This window comes from Zootoca vivipara, chromosome 3 (genome assembly GCF_963506605.1).
Source record: "Zootoca vivipara chromosome 3, rZooViv1.1, whole genome shotgun sequence".
NCBI classification, from domain to species: Eukaryota; Metazoa; Chordata; class Lepidosauria; order Squamata; family Lacertidae; genus Zootoca; species Zootoca vivipara.
In genome coordinates this window covers 75,325,074-75,347,694 of record NC_083278.1, presented here as the reverse complement: position 1 = coordinate 75,347,694, position 22,621 = coordinate 75,325,074, and the positions used below count along the sequence as shown (strand labels likewise).

General features: G+C 44.7%; 1 protein-coding gene across 4 annotated transcripts in view; it reads right to left on the bottom strand.

The window, feature by feature from the left end:
- The window catches only part of RYR2 (ryanodine receptor 2), a 252,654-nt gene that overhangs the window by 166,445 nt on the left and 63,588 nt on the right, over positions 1-22,621 (bottom strand). For all 4 annotated transcript variants that reach the window (XM_060272866.1, XM_060272867.1, XM_060272868.1 and 1 more), the window contains exons 4-8: positions 20,563-20,637; positions 18,935-19,013; positions 17,646-17,758; positions 10,249-10,348; positions 8,848-8,944 (exon numbers count right to left, since the gene is read on the bottom strand). In XM_060272866.1, coding sequence (XP_060128849.1) covers positions 8,848-8,944; positions 10,249-10,348; positions 17,646-17,758; positions 18,935-19,013; positions 20,563-20,637 — 464 coding nt within the window. The remainder of the gene's footprint in view (positions 1-8,847; positions 8,945-10,248; positions 10,349-17,645; positions 17,759-18,934; positions 19,014-20,562; positions 20,638-22,621) is intronic.

The following is a 22,621-nucleotide window of genomic DNA, read 5'->3' as shown; positions in this document are numbered from 1 at the left end:
CATGGACTTCATCACAGATTTGCCTTCTTCCAGGGGCAAGACCGCAGTGTTGAAGGTGGTGGACCTCATGTCCAAAATGTGCCACTTTATACCGTGTGCCAGGGCGGTCTCTGCAGAAGAGACAGCCAAACTGTTTGTGGACCACGTATTCAGACTGCATGGATTACCTTTAAGGGTTATTTCGGATCGTGGCCGCCAATTTGTTTCCAGGTTCTGGCGGCGGCTCATGAACCTCCTGCAGGTGGAGGTCAGCTTGTCGACGGCTAGACACCCGCAGACCAATGGACAGGCGGAGAGGGTCAACACCATTCTGCAGCAGTACCTGAGATGCTACGTCAGCCAGCGGCAAACGGACTGGGTGGATCGCCTGCCACTGGCAGAATTTGCCTACAACAATGCGGTGCACGTCTCCACAGGGGTGTCGCCCTTTAAGGCCAATTACGGGCGCGACCTCAGATCTTTCCCAGAGAGGGAGGGGGAGGAGGAGGAGGAGGGCCCACAGGCTGAGGATTGGGCAGAGGAACTGGAGACGGTGCACCAGCAGCTCAGAGAACACTTGGAGAGAGCCAAGGAAGCGTACAAGAAGGGGGCAGATCGCCACAGGCGACCGGGGGAGGTCATTAGGGTGGGGGACAAAGTTTGGTTGTCCTCGGAGGGCCTTCCCATCAGAGGGAGGTGCAAAAAGCTGGCGCCCAGAAGGTTGGGCCCCTTCACGGTCACGCAACAGGTCAACCCGGTGGCATACAGGCTGGCACTGCCAGAGGACATGAGGGTGCACCCAGTGTTTCATAGATCGCTGCTGTCGCCATACAGGGAAAGCAGCAGGCTCCGAGGCAGCGAACAAACCCCCGAGGGAGGGGGGGAGAGGGAAGGCAGGGAGCAACTCAATGAGGCCACGGCCATCCTTGATTCACGGAGAGGGGTGGGGGGCCTGGAGTACCTCATGGCATGGGAGGATGCTCCACCGTCACAGAATGAATGGGTCCCAGCCACTCAGATACAGGAGGAATTCCTGGTAGAAGAATTTCACGCCCTCTTTCCCCATAGACCCAAGCCCTGGCACATGGAAAGGGAGGGGGAGGGGGAGGAAGCACGGGAGAGCAGTTCACCATGGCGCTGGGAAGCGGAGTTTGAGGAACCAGAGGATGAGGTATGGGTGTCACCGAGATCCACCCAGTCAGAGGAAGGAACAGATTGGCAGAACATTTTCACCCCTACCAGCTCTGACGCCACGGACTTTTTGGGATTCCCGTCCTCCCAGGCGGAAGGGGGGGGCTCGCAGGACTGGGGGGAGGTGTTCACACCAACGGGCTCGGAAAGCACTGAGTTCTTAGGCTTCCAGTCGTCACCGACACCTGGGGGGGACCTGGGGAGGGGTGAAGGAGAGCTTGGGAGGGGGGTGGATGTGAGGGACAGGGGATATCGCGAAGTCCCTCCCCTCCTGAGTTCAAGCCCATCCCCGAGCACAGGGGAAAGCAGAGAGAGTTCCGATTCCAATGGGGAAGCAAGAAGTCGTGTCCGAGGCTCAGGCAAGGTAGAGGAGCCAGGGTCCCAGGTGGGACAGGAAGGGGCGAATAAGGGGGGGAGACCCATCCCCCCAACTCCGGAATTACGCAGAAAGAGGAGGGGAAAGAGGATGGGTCTGCCAAAGCTTTTGTGTGACTGACCACATCACTCCGTGTAAATAGCAATGACTTCAGCACTGTAAATACGCAGCACCAATAAAAGAATAAAATGCAGAGCTGCGTAGCGTCGTTACTCTGAAGTAGCCCACTCCGGCCACTGTGACAATACAGCTATAATTAAAACCAACCATGAGTAATAACAGACAGCAAAGAAACTTCCTTGGATAGAGACAGCATAAAATAATTTGTAAAACAATAACTAAAGGAGCAATCACTGTTAGGTGTCATTCTATAACTGAGCCGCAAATAATTCAGGGTTCACATATTTTAAATTGCCCAGGCCATTCTTATACCATCCTGGTATTTCTTGTCAGCTCTGATGTGGGGTCCATGAAACTTGTGTACAGTTAAATAAGCATGTGGAAATGGGGCTTTTTTTATTCCCTTAAATCTATTTTCACTCTTCTTAATGAGAAGAGTACTAATTGCATTCCCTCTCTGGATTTTTTTAAACCACCAATTTATATAGCACTTCTATTTATATTCAGCAACTCAGTAAAGCACTTAACTATCGCTTCCATTTTAAATATAGGGAACAGATAACGTGAGATAGCAGCTGGAACATGAACATTCAGTCCACCAAATTCCAATTTGTAATGGAAGTGGTGGGAAGGGCAGGACGCCACCTCTTGCATTTTTGTTCCCTGAGGCAGCTGCTTCAACCTGCCTCATTGGCGTTTCCAGCACTCTTTAATCAGTGTCATATTAACCAACACAAGTCCCAATTATAACACATTTTATTGTAATATTTAGCAGACCTATCATGGCCAGTTTCAACCTGGCTATTTGCCCAGGTTTAGCACTGAGGTGGCTTTGCTCACTCTGGTTGATTACCTGTTCTGGGAAACAGGTAAAGGTAATGCAATGTATTGTTTTTAATGGTGATTTTTGTTTTACTGTGACACACTGCCCTGATGTTTTATGATGATATCAATAAATAAATCTGCCAATGATACTGTACTCAGCTCTATTTCTCCACACCATCTGAACCAGATGAAGCTGTTTTGGCAAAGAACCAGGACCTGTGGATAGTAATGGGTTGAATGAGGACCAATAAACAGAAACAGGATCTTGGCAAGACAGAGGTACTGCTGGTGGACAGTTCCTATGTGAATGGTCTGTTCTAAATGAAGCCACACTCACTCTGAAGGACTAGGTTCATAGTCTAGGGCAGTGGTTCCCAACAGGTGGTCCGCGGACCCCCAGGGGTCTGCGAGTTATGCCAGAGGGGTCTGCAAGATGCTATTAGAATAAAAAATATATTAAATATATTTCGTATGATAACAGATTTTTTGTTTTGGCCGCTTCCTGCATGAGCAGAGTCTAGCGCAAAACTAGAATGAGATAGAGGCAGTAGTTCTGCTGTATGCCATTAGGTGGGGCTTTACAAACACTACTGTTTTGCAAAGAGGCAGCGCGCGCATTCTACTAACGCTCACCTCCCCAAGATGCTTTGCGCATGTCGGCTTCATTTGTGCGCTACTGCGCAGGTACCCTGTCTTCTCCATTCCCCTCCCTCCTCCCTGGCGCGCGCTGCCTCTTTGCAAATCAGTAGTGTTTGTAAACAAAGTGTTGTTTTTCGCAGAAGCTACAGTTCGCGTAGTTAAAAATGGACCATTGGTTAAAAAGTGGTTCATCTCATTAAGAACTGAAAATTAAAACTAACTGTATACTGATGGAGTACTCTGTTGTAACTGTAAAAAACGTATAAATATAAAATATAAAAAGACTCTTAATTTGGCTCTCACTTTTTAATTTTAGGATTAGGAATTAATGGGGGTCCTTGTCACAATAGCGGCTCGATGAGGGGTCCTCGAGAAAATTTTGTTGGGAACCCCTGGTCTAGGGATACTCAGCACTGTTTCTTGAGGCATAGCTAGTTTCAGTGGTGAAACTAATTCAGCTGGCATGCCAGCTATGCCTGTTTCTGGGGGGAAACAAACTGCAATGTGCTATATACACTGGACTTCCCTTGAAACTTAAGGTGATGCAGAATGCAGCTACATTTTCAGCAGTTGCATGCAGGACCACAATGCAGGATTGGGCTTTCTCTCCAATAGTTTCCCAACTGTGGAATTCTTTCCACCTGAAGGTGAATAATATACACCAACACTAATGTGTTTTTATCTGTTTCTAGAATCCTATTTGTTCTCCTTAGCATTTGCATACCTGCCAAGTCCCGGACTGCAGAATCCGGGACCGGCAGCCGCGCAACACCAGAAGTTGCGTAGACGCAACTTCCGGTGTCGCTTTGCCCATCTATGGGCACCAAAAATGGCCGACACCGGAAGCCGCGCCTACACATGTCCGGAAGTGCGTGGACGCGACTTCCGGTGTCGCTCTGCCCATCTATGGGCACCAAAAATGGCCGACACCGGAAGTCGCGTCTACGCATGTCCGGAAGTGCGTGGACGTGACTTCCGGTGTCGCTCTGCCCATCTATGGGCACCAAAAATGGCCGACACCAGAAGCCGCGCCTACGCATGTCCGGAAGTGCGTGGACGCGACTTCCGGTGTCGCTCTGCCCATCTATGGGCACCAAAAATGGCCGACACCGGAAGTCGCGTCTACGCATGTCCGGAAGTGCGTGGACGTGACTTCCGGTGTCGCTCTGCCCATCTATGGGCACCAAAAATGGCCACCGCCGACACCGGAAGTCGCATCTACGCACTTCCGGACATGCATAGACGTGACTTTCGACGCTGGCGCCGACCATTTTCGGTGCCCATAGATGGGCAAAGCAGGAAAAAAATGGCCGCCGGCAGGAGACTTTTAGGGAGAAAAACGGGAGATGAAGAGAAACGGGGGACCGCCGGGAAACGGTACGTAAAAACGGGGTTTCCCGGGGGAAACGGGGTACTTGGCAGCTATGCGCATTTGATGATTGAAGTTTAGGCTATCATAGGTGTAAGAGAGAGGGCTTGCAGAGAGCAGCCCACTCTGCTTACTTCCACCAGATGGGAGAGCAGCAGCAAGTCTGGGAGCAAATCAGGAACAGGAAGGGTTAAGACGGGTCCAGGGCTCTGCAGAGTCCTGGTGGCTCAGCTCCAGGTTGGTAGCAGGGAAGCAGGGGAGGAGCTAGCTTCAGCAGGGGCTGGAAAGGAGGGAGGAGAGAGAACGGCACCTCAGGAGCCTGGTTTGGGACCACGGAGGACCCATAGAGCAAGGAGGAGGGGCGTTTGGAGTCTTAAAAGGGGGGTCAGAGCCCACGAGACGCCATTGTGGGCTTCTGCCCCATGCAGAGCAGACATGATTTGAGACATCTCACCACTGTATATAGCATGCACAATAAAACTATGAAAATCCAGAGGATGTGTGGAGTGCTTACTCGGGACTAGCCAACACCCCATCTGTGACAGCAAGCCCACAAACTTTTGATGGCTACCCCGAGGGAAGAGGGCTGCAAATGTAGCAGCCGGCATGAAGTTGGCAGCATCTAAAGCAGAAGAGAGAGATGCCGAGGGAGGATTGGCCTGAGTTGCCAGCACCCTGCAACTATGGAACGGCTCAAGCACCAGGTAGGCACCCGGGCACAGGGGAAGCCAAGCTTAGTGAACCGAGCAGCTCTGAACACAGCCAAGCCGGGGGAGCGGAGGCTGGACAAGCAGAGAGGACACTCGGGACGGGCCAGCACTTCGTAGGGCGACCCTCAGCACAAGCTGGCTCTAAGACTGAGAGGCATGGTGGCGTGGAAGTGCAGGAGGCTGAGAGGCGAGTCCGGGCAGAGGGGACAGACGGAGGGGAAAGGCAGCGGCCACAAGTTCCCATACAGTCCCGGGGAGGCAGCTGCAGCACAGCACAGCCCCCTCCAGCCAGATGTGATGCAGAGGGACAAAGCCCGCGCGGGGGTACTTTCAAACGCTGACGCGGGAAAACAGAGGGAAGAGAAAGGCGGGAGATGCCTTTACAATGCACCCAGCCACTGGGTGGAACACTGCCCCCAGAGGAAGGAATGGCGAGAGCAGGCAGGCACAGACACAAGCCTGGATGCCAGATCAGGAGGGGAGGGGCCAGGCAGAGCACCAACAACTGAGCCCTCCTGTAACACCCCACAGCACGACAAAGAGATGGAAGTAAGTCTGCAGCTGCCAAGAGGCCAGACCCAGGAGACAGTCGGGCTTCTCTGCAGGGGCAGCAGCAATGATTTCCTATCGGTGGACTTTGCTAGGCAGAATCAGATTCCCCTTTTCCCAAGGAAGCTTCCCATGAGCGTCTCGGCCATAGACAGCAGGGAATTGCAGGAGGGTGAGGTCACGCGACAGACCCCCTCTCGGAAGATGACAGTGAACAAGCACGCAGAAGTACTAGCTTTGGACTTAATGGACAATGACCCTGTGGGCAGCCAGCGCCGGGGAGATCTCACCTTTGGAGATGCAGACGGCATGGAGCACTGCAGGAAAGAAGGAGAATCCTCAGGATCGCACCACATCAGCTCCCCAGGCGGATGGAACGACGCAGAGGCGGGGATGCAGGAAGAGAAACTGAGCCGACTCACCAAAGAGGACACTTTTACCCAGAACATACGGAGGGACTTGAGGGAGAAAAAGGGGGCAGGGGAAGGGCTTGCCGAGAAAGAGGGGTTACTCTTTAGCAATGATGCCCGGTATATGCCCCAGGACTCCCTCAGAGGGAAGATTCTCAGGCAATATCATGACAACCCCACGGAGGGGCATGCAGTACATGTCTTCACGAGGCTCACACCCAGTAAGGCCAGTCTTGGGCGAAACCCCAGAGCCTTCCCAGAGCAGGGGGAGGGGGAGATTGGGGGACCACCTATTGAGGCATGGGGTGAGAGGAGGGAGACAGTACACCAACAACTGGATGGAGACGTGGCAAGGAGCAATGAGGCTTACAAGGAGGGGGCAGACCATCACGGGGGACTGGAGAAGGTCTTCCACGGAGGCGACAGGGTCTGGCTGTGGTCAGAAGGCCTTCCCATGGGGGGAAGGGGGAAGAAGCTGGCACCCAGAAGGCTGGGGCCCTTCAAGGTTCTGACACAGATCAACCCTGTCACCTTCAGGGGGGAAGTACCTACAGCGAGAAAGGTCCATCCCGTGGGTCACAGGTCTTTGCTCTCACACTTTAGGGAAAGCCCAAGGTTCAGAGGATGTGACACACATCCAACACAAGACGCTGACAGGAGGGAGGGGGAGGAAATCACACAAAAGACACTAGACAGAAGGGTGGAGGGAGAAGGCAGCCAAGAGGTTCCAGAAAGAAAGGAAGAGGAGGAGGTCTACAGTGCCACAGCGAGCCCGGGCTCCCGGTGGGGGGAGGGGGGGTTAAAATGTCTGATGGCCAGGCAGGGCACTCCTGCTTCCCAAAACGCGGAGGCAACCACGCACACCATGCAAGGGGAGGACCGCACACTGGAACTGCACGCTCCTTTCTCCCACAGACCCAAACCACCACACGTCAGTAGCACAGGGAACACCGAGGGGGAGGGCGATCCCAGGTGGGGAGCAGGGGAGACGCAGACCCAAGGAGCCCTCCGGGAATCGGAAGCAATTTTCCAGAGGGAGGAGGAGGATGACAACGGAAGGAACTACACGGACCAGCCACCCAGCACCGACGGGGAACAGGATTTTACACACACTACAGAGGAGGAAGACCTGTCAGGCTTCCAGCCCTCTTTACAGACATCAGACCAGGCAAACCAGGCCTCAGAAAGGGGGGGGGAGCCTGGAGGGGGGGTGGATGTAAGAGAGAGGGCTTGCAGAGAGCAGCCCACTCTGCTTACTTCCACCAGATGGGAGAGCAGCAGCAAGTCTGGGAGTTCAAATCAGGAACAGGAAGGGTTAAGACGGGTCCAGGGCTCTGCAGAGTCCTGGTGGCTCAGCTCCAGGTTGGTAGCAGGGAAGCAGGGGAGGAGCTAGCTTCAGCAGGGGCTGGAAAGGAGGGAGGAGAGAGAACGGCACCTCAGGAGCCTGGTTTGGGACCACGGAGGACCCATAGAGCAAGGAGGAGGGGCGTTTGGAGTCTTAAAAGGGGGGTCAGAGCCCACGAGACGCCATTGTGGGCTTCTGCCCCATGCAGAGCAGACATGATTTGAGACATCTCACCACTGTATATAGCATGCACAATAAAACTATGAAAATCCAGAGGATGTGTGGAGTGCTTACTCGGGACTAGCCAACACCCCATCTGTGACAATAGGTTTTAGGATACTGGTGATGATCTTATAACCAACTAGCTGGCCCTGCCATGCGTTGCTGTGGCTCAATCTGTTAAATGGAGCCTCAGAGTCCCCCTTCAGACTCCACTCACCTTCAGAGTCCCCCTGTTTTACACGTGTTATGTTTACACAGGTGCATCCTTGTGACTCCCCCCACCCTGTTCCGACCCATTACCTTTCCTGCCCCCTACCCCCTCCGGCTCATCCCTGTGATTGGGCCCACCCTGTCCGGACCCATGACCTATAACAGTGTGGAGGATGAAAAGTTGGGAACGATGGCAAGAGGAGGAAGAGTGGGAGGTGGCTCATGCCTTAGGCAGCACAATCTCTTGCACTGGCCCTGTTAACTTTGCATTTCACCATTTTTTTGCCAGCTTTTAAAAACCTATTTTTGCTTTTTTATTCTTCTTTTTTTACTTTATATTGTGGTATGGCTTCTTGGAGGACTGAGCTATTCCATATTAGCGTTTTCATGATTAATTTTTCTGATCATGTAGCTTGTGGGACTGTCCTCAGGAGGTGACACAATGAATGATGCTCCATGATCCACGGATTCCATGAGGGGGAATATGCTCAAACGTGAGCCCCAAATGAAGACAAGATTGGCAAAAGCCTAGTTTTATTAGATTTTGGTCAATCTCACACATACCTCCCCAGGCTATACAGTCCCAAATTCCCAGAGGGTAGCAGATCAATAACAATTCCTTCTACTTCACTTTTTTCATGCTGGCATTTTCCCCAGTGATATCAGCTATAGACAAGGGGTCAGTCTGGTCTCAGTGCATTTGGTCAGTTGCTAATAAGAGTCTCCCCAACTCATGGGGCCTGTGACACAGCCCATTTCCTAGAGTTATGGGGCTTAGGGAGTGATAAGTGCAGCAGTTATTTTGCTGGTTCCTTCTCAGAACACCCTAGGGTTACACCAAGTGGCCCAGTTCACAGTATCCTGTCAAGACCATCTCTTCCCCCTCCCATCATAAAATTTACCTTCTTTGCTCTTCTCCATGCTCTCCTGAAGGGACAGTCAAACATTCATCCATGTGACCATGTAACAACCGCAGGACATCACCTCCTATCAGGTAACCTATAATTAGGGGGGGGGAGGCAAACATTATGTGTTTTAGGATTAACCCAAGCTCAAAATCTGCAAATATCTACTTGCATTCAATTTCAAAGAAGCCTGATACTACTGGTTTTAAATCCGCACCCCTGACTCCTAGGTTTTTGTTTTTGTTTTAGTTTTATTTGGTTTTAAAAGGACTATAGTAAGAATAGAAGTCATGGATTCACTACTTATTAAGTCTGTGGGTGCCTGTGCACATGCAAGGTTTTGCAGGCACTATCTGAAGTCATGTCTAGAATAGTAAGTGCAGTAAGTGATCTGTTAAAAGATGGCAATCATCGGTCTATGTGTCAAAAGTCAGATTTCCTGCTTTTTAACAAGGCTATTGGGAAAAGTAGCCATCTTTTAATGGCACTAATCAAGGTTTAAGCCTTGCATACCCTTGGAGAGAATAATCTGAAACACTATTGTGTTTACATTACATGATTGAAATGTAAATGTAAAGTTTAGATTTGAGTGATAATTTCTGTAATAATTTAAATCAATGATTGATAAGTGAAGTATAGATATTAGAGATAAATGTTAGAAAACCATAAAAAGGGTTTGATGGAAGTCAAGGCTTGAAAAAGCCAAAGGGACAAAATATTAAAAATAAGGTCATGAATATGAATATTGTATTGTTAAAAAAATTAATAAAATACTATATGTCAAAAAAAGAAATGTAAATGTATGATAAAATCTATAAAGATTATTTGCTATCAATAAAAGCTACTACCACACACAAAACAGAAATAAGAGCTTTTAACTGCATAATTATGATTCAGTGCAGACTTCATTAAATATAATAATAGTAAAAGCTATCTGGCAAACCAGGAATCCATGGTTTCCCTAAGGTATTTTTACACAGCAGTAAAATCAGATAAATTGTAAGTCAGCACTAATGTGCACTCCCACAGAACTGTACTGATTTTTGTTACATGTAAAAAAGCAGACACTAAGCAAGATTATGAACGATTTGGGAGTGGGTGGCTAAGAGAATGCCAGAAAAATCAAAAGCCAACACGACCACCTGCCTATCATCCAGTGCATTCCCTCTCATTATTTATTCATTTTGCACATTATAAAATCAAGTGTCCTTGAGTAGGACTGATTTTATGACATGCGGCAGTACCATCTGTCTCACTTTCCTCCAATCCCTAAATAAAATAATGTAAAGGTCCTGAAATACTTGTTCAATACAGCAATTATCTGCAGGCGGCCATTATTACTGAAACAGCTAACTGATAGTACAATTAGCATTAGCATTATTATGTTATCAATATTACCTTGAGCTGCTTCACTTCCTGAACTGATGGGGGCTACACTCCACAGTGTTTGCTGGAAGGCTGCATCAACTCGCAAGCTGCCATTACCATAAGACAAATGCTGCAAACATAAGAGAAGGAGAGAGCTAATTAATATAATAATAATAATAATAATAATAATAATAATAATAATAATATTGATTGTCACCCAGCCCAAACCCCCTGATGATCTCTCCCAGTGGCTTCATGTAGATGTTAAAAAGCATGGGGGAGAGGACAGAACCCTGAGGCACCCCACAAGTGAGAGCCCAGGGGTCTGAACACTCATCCCCCACCACCACTCTCTGAACATGGCCCAGGAGGAAGGAGCGGAACCACTGTCCCCAGCACTGTTATTAAATTATTATTAAACTATACTACAATAATATACAAGAACCTGTATTCATCAAATATCATGCAAGTAGATTTCAACTTGTGCAACAGGACTTCCCTTCCTCTCTTCTCCCTACCCATCTTAGTCACCCTCCTCTGCACACATTCCAGCTTATCAGTATCATTCTTAACAGGTCCGGCCCTAAGGCTGGGTGGCGCAATGCGCCAGGGCGCAAGGGGGCGCCGCGCTGCTGCACCCGCAGCAGCCGCTTTGGCCGAGGAGGCGGAGGTGGACCACAGCTGGCAGATCATCCGCCTCCGCCATGCCGCGCTGTGCCCGGAGCCTCCTCCCTGCCAGAGGAGCCACCCTCCAGTAGGGCGTGTTGAATTTTTCCTCTTTAAAAATCCTGATTTGAGGGGCGTTAAAACGTTGTGGTATGATGAGGTAATTTGAAATATATTTTGGTTCCTTGTAAATATTGAGGTCTTGCTTGGTAAATCTCTATGTGAAAAGTTCCTACTTTTTAACATTTTTAAAATTTTCCTGTCATTTATAAACATATAGGTTATTCCCCAATTTTGATGAAAACAGATGTTGATAAGTGCCTAAAATTGATGACAAGATACAGTGGTACCTTGCAAGATGAAATTAATTTGTTCTGCAAGTCGCTTCGTATAGCAAAAAACTCGTCTTGCAAAGCACGGTTTAAAATTTTCCTGGTTTACCCGGTCTACCCATTTAGTTAATGCATTCCTATTTGTCTTGCGAAGCGCGGTCATAGGAAACTTTGTCTTACTTGTCGCCTTGCGCAACGCAAAACGCTTTCATCTTGAGAGTTTTTCGTTGCATGAGGCATTCGTCTTGTGGGGTACCACTGTATTGTAGTTCTCTTATATATGTATTGTAGTTATCTGTACTATTAATATTAATATTATACAACAGAATGTGATATCTTTTTTGCTTTCTACCACCAGTCCACCCACTGAGGTCGTTGGGGTTTCAAAGCCGAAATGCTCTGACAAGTAGATTTCTCATCTATCCTAGATAGACAGAATGGGGTGGCATGAGGACATCTAACCAGCCCTAGCAATTGTCTTCTGTGTTGCATTGGAGACTGGGGGCTGGGGTCTTGCTTGAATATGTTACAGAGCATCTCTGGTATCAGAACAATTGTGTGGTCATCAAAGGAGCTGGGATCCTCACCCACCAACATCATTTTATTATACTATATATATATATATATATATATATATATATATATATATATATATACACACACACACACACACACACACACACACACACACACACACACACACACACTATTCAGCAGAGAATTGTGTCCTTTTGTTGCTCACTCCCACCCTTTGCAAACAGAATTTTATTCCCATGAAGGAGAAAAGCATGTTTTCTTTGAAGAATAGCTATGATGATAAACACGATAAGGAAGTCTATGCAGAGGACTGGATAAACTACTTGGAGGTGTTAAAAATACACTGTAAAGTAGAGCTACCAAAGTTCAGTCGAGTGACGGTCTTTCCTTATTGGATAAATTGGGGGTGCAAAAACAGCATTTTGATAGTGTAGGATTAAGGCTGTTGGGCAGGCACCCAATCTTAAGATAAGGATTGCCACATTTTAAGAAAGACAAGATTTTAGTTCCTTCAATAGTAGCATGGATAATAAGCATCATGGTAACCCTTCTATCACAGTGATGGAAGGATGGAAATACTATATATTCTCCTGCTTCAGAACCATTAAATGAACAGAAGTCTTGACCTGCATGGAATATGGTTTCTCTAAGTCTGACACCATCTTTGTGAGGATTAAAAACAGGCCTTTAGATTCTACAGGAATCAAATTTTAACAGTGTACACTTCTTTTGAAGAGCATGGTCCAGGGGGCTTCTGCCAGTGGCTCTCCTACTCAGATGTGGGCCCTCAGCAGATACATGATCATGTGACACCAGCCCTTGAAGTTGTTAATTTATTATTCTTTTTTTTTTACTATAATAGGATGTTATGAGATAAAGCAGGCACCCCCAAACTTCGTCCCTCCAGATGTTTTGGACTACAATCCCCATCATCCCTGATCATTGGTCCTGTTAGCTAGGGATCATGGGAGTTGTAGGCAAAACATCTGGAGGGCCGCAGTTTGGGGATGCCTAAGATAAAGTAATGATATGTTGTTACAGCTGGAAACAAAATTTCTTTATATTTTCGCTTGTAAAAAATGATTAAAAACTTTAACTTCGCTTCAAAATGCGAGTTTTCAGCTTTTTTTTTAGTGTATTTCAAACAGATCTCAATTTACCAAGCTAAACATCAACCAATCATAAAAATAATTGCAGATTTGGATTCCTCATGTGCAATAACATATTTTTAGAACCCCTCATTGAGCAAATTCAAAAAAAAAGTTTTTCGTCCTTAAATGACACGTCCTAACCCTCCAGCCCCGCCAGCAGTGCCGCCCTTGCCCGCCTCCACCATGCCGTGCTGTGGCTGCAGTCTCCTCTCTGCCGGAGGAGCTTCCCTCCAGCCCTGCCAGCAGCGCCGCTCTTGCCCGCCATGCCACGTCGCGCCCGGAGCCTCCGTCCCACCGGAGGAGCAGCCCTCCAGCTGCTGCCTGCCCGGAGGGAAACGTTGGTGTGGGGGTGAGGGGGTGCCGGAGGGATTTGTGCACCACTAGGGGCGAAAGTCCCTTCGTTCCTCCCCCCAATAAAATACTTGAGGGGGCAGCCCCCCTGTTGATGGGAAATGCTGTTTAAATGGTGTGCATGGACCACATCATGTGATCAATTATCCAGGGCGGGGCTTACCTGCCCCCCACCCCCCAATATTTTGTGGTCTACTAAGACCACTAGATCACTTTCACATGTATTACTGGCAAGCCAGGTGTCCTACATCTTATATTTGTGCATCTGGTTCTTCCTGCCTAAGGAGAGAACCTTACATTTGTTCCTATTGAAATTCATTTTGTTAGTTTGGGTCCAGTTCTCCAATCTTTTAAGGTCATATTGAATTCTGATTCTGTATTCTGTGGCATCGGCTACCCCTCCCAGTTTGGTGTCATCTGCAAATTTTAAGAGCGTCCGCTCAATTTCTTCATCCAAGCCACTTATAAAGATGTTGACCCTCCAGCTTGCAACTCTTGATATTGCTTTATTATTTTTATTACTTTGAATTTTATCTCACTATTCATATGCAGAAAGAAAAAAGCAGACTGTGAAATTAATAACAAATTGAAAAAATCATTGGGGTTCCAATTAACCATATGCACATCAACAGTGCTATACAGTTCTTTACACTACTAGACAATGCTCTGCACAGGGAAGTTTCCTTACATATTGAGAAGAACTGGACAATCGGGCTCACAAGGAGCTGTGTATAAACACCACAAACCCTTCCTGCATCCACACTGGAGTTTCTAAATTGAAACAACAACCTATGAAGCCAAAAGTCACTCAAATGTCATTGCAGAAGCGAGTCACCTGCATTCAAGCTCAAACCCAATTTTCTTCAGGTCTCTGGCTTGATGCAACTGTCAGTGAACAAAAAATACTGAGTAATCACTGAATTCATGCTGCAAGTAATAGCTTTCTGATGGCATTTTTCTTTGAAGCCGGGGTTACATGAATCAAAATTTCTGCTAAAAGACATGTTTTGCCCTAGGGAACTGATAGGAAGCACCCGATTCAGATTAATATGACTTCTCAACCATCTTCTCTGTACACTTAGTGGTGTGCAGGACTGACACACAAACTAACTCTGCCACTTATATCTTTATGGCAATGAGGAATCAGCAATGTGTTTATTTTCCAGTTCAGAGGTCTTGATCAGCATTCAAAGTGCCAGCTCCCTTGTCCTCTGTCTTACTCATGTCACTTCCATTTCCATGCAATGTCATAAAGAAGTCAGGGTTCTTCCCTATAAAAGCTGTCATAGTACGGTGTGCCAAGTTGTTGAATATCAATCCAGTCTTGCCCATCATAACTCATGAGGCCCCCAGGAGTATAAGCAGACACCACTTGGAGCCCCTAGTGTTTTTCTGTATAGCCAGAAGCCAATTTACCAGGCTGTACTATATTATCATCATCATCATCAATTGCCCACTCTTCATTCTAATGTCCCAGGGCAGGTTACAACAATTTAACAATTTAAACACAATGGTGAATTAATAATAATAATAATAATAATAATAATAATAATAATAATAATCTATTTGTACCCCGCCCATCTGGCTCGGTTTCCCCAGCCACTTTGTAAAAACAGTTTAAAACAAATTACAATAAGAGAAATATGCTGGGTGGGTGGGTATGTACAGTGGTGCCTCGCTTAACGAATGCCCTGCTTAACGAAATTTCCGCTTAACGAAAGGATTTTTCGAGTGGAGGTTGCCTCGCTAGACGAATTCGTTTTATGAAAAATTCGTCTAGCAAATCGCGGTTTCCCATAGGAATGCATTGAAATTCAATTAATGCGTTCCTATGGGCAAAAAAACAAACAAACAGAAAAAATTCAATGCATTCCTATGGGATTCGCTAGACGAATTTTTCATTATAAGAAAAGACCCATGGAACGAATTAAATTCGTCTAGCGAGGCACCACTGTATGTATGTATGTATGTATGTATGTATGTATGTATGTATGTATGTATATGTGCAGTTATAAGCCAGGACTATGCCTTTGCAACCTTCATTACTACTAAAATAGGCAACAGCTTTAAGCAGCTATGTATTTTGTAGTAAAATCAGAATTCAGTGCAAATACTGATGAGACATTCTGAGTATATTGTACGAAGAATTTACTTCCCGTCCCTTATGTTCCTGTTACACCCCCACCCCCTATGAAAAATAAACATGCTCTGATTGGTGTGCAGAGACAAGGCTGGAGAATACATGTTTGTTTATAAATAAACCATGCTGTTTTAGCATCTGACCTAATGGAAATAGGTAACTGCATTATTTTCATCTGCCTCTGTGTTCTTTACTAAGAAGACAAGAGCCCCATTGGATCTGGCCAAAGGCCCACCTGGTGCAGTGTCTTGTCGTCACAGTGACCAACCACATGGCTATGAGAAACCCACAAGCAGGACATGAGTGCAGCAGTGTTCTCCGCACCTGCCATTCCCAGCGACGGATATTTTAGAGGCACACCACTTAAAACATTGAAAGCAGAACACATCAATGATGACCAGTAGATTTTGAAGGGGCAGAGGAACCAGAGACCAAATTGCAAACATGCGCTGGATTATGGAGAAAGTTAGAGAGTTCCAGAAAAACATCTACTTCTGCTTCATTGACTATGCAAAAGCATTTGACTGTGTCGACCACAGCAAACTATGGCAAGTTCTTAAAGAAATGGGAGTGCCTGATCATCTCATCTGTCTCCTGAGAAATCTCTATGTGGGACACAAAACTACAGTTAGAATTGGACATGGAATAACTGATTGGTTCAAAATTGAGAAAGAAGTATGACAAGGCTGTATATTGTCTCTCTGCTTATTTAACTTATATGCAGAATTCATCATGCGAAAGGCTGGACTGGATGAATCCCAAGCCGGAATTAAGATTGCCGGAAGAAATATCAACAACCCCAGATATGCTGATGACACAACCTTGATGGCAGAAAGTGAGGAGGAATTAAAAAACCTTTTAATGAGGGTGAAAGAGGAGAGCACAAAATATGGTCTGAAGCTCAATTAAAAAAAAACTAAGATCATGGTCACTGGTCCCATCACCTCCTGGCAAATAGAAGGGGAAGAAATGGAGGCAGTGAGAGATTTTACTTTCTTGGGTTCATGATCACTGCAGATGGTGACAGCAGTCACGAAATTAAAAGACGCCTGTTTCTTGGGAGAAAAGCAATGACAAACCTAGACAGCATCTTAAAAAGCAGAGACATCACCTTGCCTACAAAGGTCCGCATAGTTAAAGCTATGGTTTTCACAGTAGTGATGTATGGAAGTGAGAGCTGGACCATAAAGAAGGCCGATCACCAAAGAAACGATGTGTTTGAATTATGGTGCTGGAGGAGACTCTTGAGAGTCTCATGGACTGCTAGAAGATCAATCCTATCCATTTTGTAGGAAATCAGCCCTGAGTGCTCACTGGAAGGACAGATCGTGAAGCTGAGGTTCCACTACTTTGGCCACCTCATGAGAAGAGAAAACTCCCTGAAAAAGACCCTGATGTTGGGAAAGATTGAGGGCACAAGGAGAAGGGGACGACAGAGGATGAGATGGTTGGACAGTGTTCTCGAAGCTACCAACATGAGTCTGACCAAATTGCGGGAGGCAGTGGAAGACAGGAGTGCCTGGCATGCTCTGGTCCATGGGGTCACGAAGAGTCGGACACGACTAAACGACTAAACAACAACAACAGCCATTGATAACCTGAATCTTCATGAATTTGCCTAATCCTCTTTTAAAACCACCCAAATTGGTGGTAACCACTATATATATTGTGAGAGTGAATTCCATAGTTTAACTATGTGGATTATGAAGAAGTACTTTCTTTTGTCTGTCTTGAATCTTTCAAAATTCAGCTTCATTGGATGTTCATGAGTTCTAGTGTTATGAGAGAGGGTGAAGAACTTCTACTTGCTCTGCACCACAAATGTTGTAACCTTTCTTTATAAGGGAGGTTTTTTTCATCTCCTTGATCATTTTGTTGGACCTTTTATGAAACTTTTTCATCTCCACAATATCTTTTGAGGTAAGGTGACCAGAACTGTTTCTGTATGTGGCACGATAGTGAGCTCCTCGCTAAGAGCCCACACATTTTCATGTCATATGAACCAGGTCAATGACTAATACATAATAATAATAATAATTTTGATTATTTGTACCCCTCCCTTCTGGCTGGGTTGCCCAAGCCACTAGGTGGCTTCCAACATATATAAAAACACAATAAAACATTAAACATGTATGTATTGACTTTCAGATCCAATGCCATATCAGAAACATAATCTAAAAATTAGAGTCTGTCTCACTAAGCTTTGTTAAGTACCATGCAATTATTATACTCAAAACATACTTCACTTACCAAGTACCTTTCTGATGAGATACTAACTAGGATGAGATCATCCCCAACACGTACTTTTTCTCCTTCAGAACGCTGTTTGGAAGCAGGATGTATTGTCCACCAGCAGGCCTCACCTACATTACCAGTGATTAATGGAAAAGATGGGCAGAAGAATGTAAAAATCACCTTGATATACATTGTTTCTATTTTTGCATCTAATTGTGGTTTTGGGGTGCAGTGACTTGTCATGATTTTGACATATTTTGCTGAAGAATGAACAAGGGATCACAATTTTGTAGTAATAAATATTATTTTAGTTCAATAGCTCCCCAAAAGCAAATGGCTAGCCTGCTGGCAGCTTTATTTATTTAAGTACGTTTGTATCCTGCCTTTTTCCATCATGGAATCCAAGGCACTATAAATGTGGTTCCCAGGTAATCATCCATCCAGGCACTGACCAGATGCAGACCTGCTCAGCTTCAGCAAGGTGTTGGTCTACTGCACCTTTAGACCATAACCTGAGACAAGTTCATATTAAAAATTCCACAGTTAATGTTCAACTGTTACATTAACAATTAATTTTTGTCTTTGACCTCTTTTTAAAATGATATTTTTGAGAACACGGAACATGGTTAGGATGGGACTTCTATTCTACACTTGGTGGTAGTCCACACCATTTAAAGATTGCGGAAGATTGCGGAAGTGTGATATCTGCATATAATCAAATGATTCCACATCTCCTGTCAACGAAAGACGAGTCTGCAAAGCAAAAAATAGCAACTGCCACACTGTGAGTGTTAAATAAGAGTGTTAAACGAATAGTTCTAGAAATGTTGCTATTAAAATCAAACTGTGATAGGCACACAATTTTCCTATTCTGTAGAATGGATATAGTCTTTATAATATGCATTCTCACAAAGCTGATAATAAGAAACATGCAACTAAATTCACCTTGGAGAGATGGTCTCCACTGCCCTATAAAATATTGAATGAATTAGCTTTAAAATTGCAAGCAGAACACTATCTGAACAGAAGAAAGTCAAAACCAGTCTCAGTTGAAAGATTCACTAGGGATTCCAAATAATAAATAACTTACAGTGTTTGTATGTTCACATATATTTTTAACAGGAAAGGAACTAGGCATTTGTGAGGTAAAAAAAGGAACATATAATATTCTAAAGTCTAATGGAACATACAAACCAATGTTGTTAGTTGTATAATACTGTAAGTTTCTGTTGGAAATTTAAACCCATTTCAACTTGCTGCCATATAAAAGAATGTGCAGTTTTTTTTGCTAAGCTTTTATTTACCTGTGGTATCTTCTTGCAAGCCTACATCAAATGCCAGTTTGTCCATTGATGTTCTTGAGGTGGAGAGACAACACAGGTACTAAGAAAGAAGGAAAAGAAAAACTAGTTTTATGCTCCTTATTCCATTTAGACTTATAATACATACAATTTGCTATATAATACTGTGAGGGAGATGGAGCAACTGCAGATATGGGCTTGCCAGAAGAGGGCAAGGGCTATTTTAAGGGGGCGTTTTTACATACAGAGTGCCAGCATAAACAGAGATATAGACTCAGAACTCAAGGCATAAACAACTGCTATATGTGGGAGACATAGCAAAGCCACAAAGTCTGAAAGCAGGAGAAAGCAGGAGAGAGAATGCTGCAAGAGAGAAGCCCAAATGTGAGAAGACATTGCTTTTTCCTGAAGGAGGGAACATGCTGCATTCTGGGGGCTTCACCTTGTAAATTCTTAAGGAACCAGTTTTTTAAAAAAAAAATGCAAGTGCTTACTTTCACAGTGTCAACTTGTTAAATAAAATAAGGCAACAACATTACACATTACAAAAAAAGGGAGATAGAGGCTGGCAATAAGAATAGATCTGGTCCATTATCTTGCTCAAAGTGTTCCAACTGAGGTGACTTCTCTCTCTTCCTCATAGGGCTGCCTAAGAACCACCTTGCACTGAGGGGAGGAGCTTGCAGCTTGCCTTGCTGTTATTCTTCAACCATCTTAATTGATGCTTACTGTTTAAACATTTTTAATGTTTGCCTGCCTGAAAAGCAGCATATAAACATCAGAGATGTTACCCAAATTTCTAAGGTTGAGTATAGACTACAGATGAAGTATAATATATTCAAAAGAAATAAACAGTAGGAGTGAAATCCGATCCCATACTATTACAAATGGTCCGTCTGCACAAGCACATTTGCTTGCTAAATAAAATTATGCCCCCCCCCGTTCCCTCACCCCAGAGTTAATTTCGGGAGCACATCGAGGGAACAACCCCATTGCAAAAGTGGAAGACCTGCATGGCTTCCACCGATAGGGTTCGTCAGGTGAATCTCATTATTTGTTATTTTTATTTACAAAAATATTTGTATACCACTATTTCATTAAAAAAAAATCCATGTGGTTACAACAATGAAACTATTATTGAAAGTCAATTGGTAACAACTGTGATAATCTCTTGGATGCAATTCTTCACGATTTCATTTGTGCAGGTTTTTACTGACTTATTTAAAATATTTCTCAATAGCCTACAATCACACATCTCTACGTAATTTACAAAAAAAATAAAACACAGGACCTATATCATACATAAAATAGTTGACTATCAAAAAGCAAAGTGATTAAAAAAACAGCATTCACAGGATGCTTGTCGAAATGAAAATATATTCACAGCACGCTGAAATTCATACAGCGTCGATATCTGCCTCACCTCCTCTGGGAATGTATTCCATAATGCAGAGGGCATTATATCCAACACAGATGATTGCACTGGAAAGGAATAGCCACAGAATTCCCTACTACCACACATACAGAGTATAATATCTATGACAATTGCATACAGTTTTCCCCATCAGCCATCAACTGCAGCCCTCTATTTTTGATGCCTCAAAAGAAGACGTTAACATCAGCATACATACCATACCACTGTATGAATGGCGCAGCAATATTGCATGTCCATAGAGGAGCGTTCGATGGCCACCACCTTGAGCAGTCTGCATGAATAAGAGGGATTCATTAGCATGTTGGCATGAAATTGTTCTTTTCTATTATAAGGAAATCTTGATTCGCCCATTGCCCCTATTGTGAGGGGTCAAAATAGTAGTGTGTGTGTGTGTGTGTGTGTGTGTGTGTGTGTGTGTGTGTATTAGAACACACAAACATAGGATGTTGCCTTATACCAAATCATAGCATTGGTCTGTGTAGCTGAATATTCCCGACATTGATTGGCAGCAGCTCCCAGGGTTTCAGACAGAGGACATTCCCAGCCACACCTGGAGAGACTAGGTGTTGAAGCTGGGATCTTCTGCATGCAAAACACATGCTCTACAACTTACAGCAATAGACTTGTAAAAAATTAAATAGATTTATCAAGCATTCAATATAAGTTTTCTTAGATTTTGATGTGTGTGTGTGTGTGTATTGGCTCCACCTATTAAGATGTAAATATAATTGCCAGAAAATAAGAGACAACAACATAGCCTGTTAGGCAAGAGACCTCCTTGCCAGTCTGTGTTCTTACTAAATTGTAGCACAACCATTCCACCCCTTTTGGTAGGCTATAGAATATGTAACAATTCTTGATGCAAGATAGGCCTCTGAAGACGCTGCTCTTCTATGACCTGGGCAGTGTTCCACTATGGTATTCCATTACAATTTGTGCAGCCGAAATGCCTATGCAGTCCATTGGACTGTAGTTCATTGTGTTGAAAGCCAAGGGTCAACCCCTATTTTTCATTTCCCCTACCCTCAGGTTTTGTATGGGGCGTGGCCAGTGCTATTTTTCTAAAAAAATGTTTAGGGGTACTCTCATTTTCCTACTCATATTGAAATACGGCCCCTCAATGAGGCCAAACTTAGATTCACAAAATGTTTAGGGGTATGTGTACTCCTGCCCCCCCCTGAAAAAAGCCACATTTAGGGGAGCACAAGTAACTTTTTTAAAAAGCTTATGGGAACCTCATTTCAGCAATATTTTATCATCTCTGCAATGAGCCCTCAAAGGCAATGTGCTTTCACAACGAAATGGCCTAGCCTTGGAATTTACTGAACATCTCTTACCTAACATGGGGGGGGGGGATTTACAGTAATTCCAGAATCCTATCAGTGCATGCCATAGAATGTCCACCCCATACACATAGCTATACAGTATAAACAAACACGCAACCATCTCAAGTAAAATAATTCAACACATGGGGCAACAATTAAAGCAATTTTGCACTAGGCATCAGGATTCAGGATTAAAAAGATAACATTTAATAGGAGATGGAACTCTCAAAAGTGGGCGACAGACAGTGCAAAAGCTAGAATGTATATGGAATCTGTCACTATCAACTATACATGCAAAACCAGGTGAGGGGAGAGGAAGAGGGGAGAATTGCTTTCTAGCTGTAGCTCATGCAAGCAAAATAAAGGCAAGAAAGGCCTTGAATAAATCATCTAAATGAGATTCCTGCATACATTTCACTAATAAGGGGATATTTTATAGGCTCTATTCCAGAGACTGAATTCATTGATAATCATCTCACAATCATTTATGGCACCACGATGATAAATGCTCCTTGTTTTAAAGCTATTGATTTGCTGGCGAATGACTGAACCTATAGCTAGAAGCATATTGAAGATGATAAATCGGGTATCTTGATTAACATATTCAAAGCAAAATATATGGTCTGCTTTTCCAGCAACAGATAGCTTGGCATATATGCATTTTTTTAAAAAAAATATATTCAGTAATTCCTCAATAAATTGATAATACATTCCTGCATTGATACTGACAGTGTAGCCTTGAATATAAAATATAAATATTTGTCTTTGCTGCTGAGACAGCATTTCTATCATCAACTGCTCTTTTCCAACACACACACACACACACGTTGGGCTTAATGGGGGGGGGATCATGCAAGCAGTTGTAAAACATACAATGGAAGGTTTATAAAACATGTGATTTTAAAAGAACTCTCATCCACTTTCCTTCTT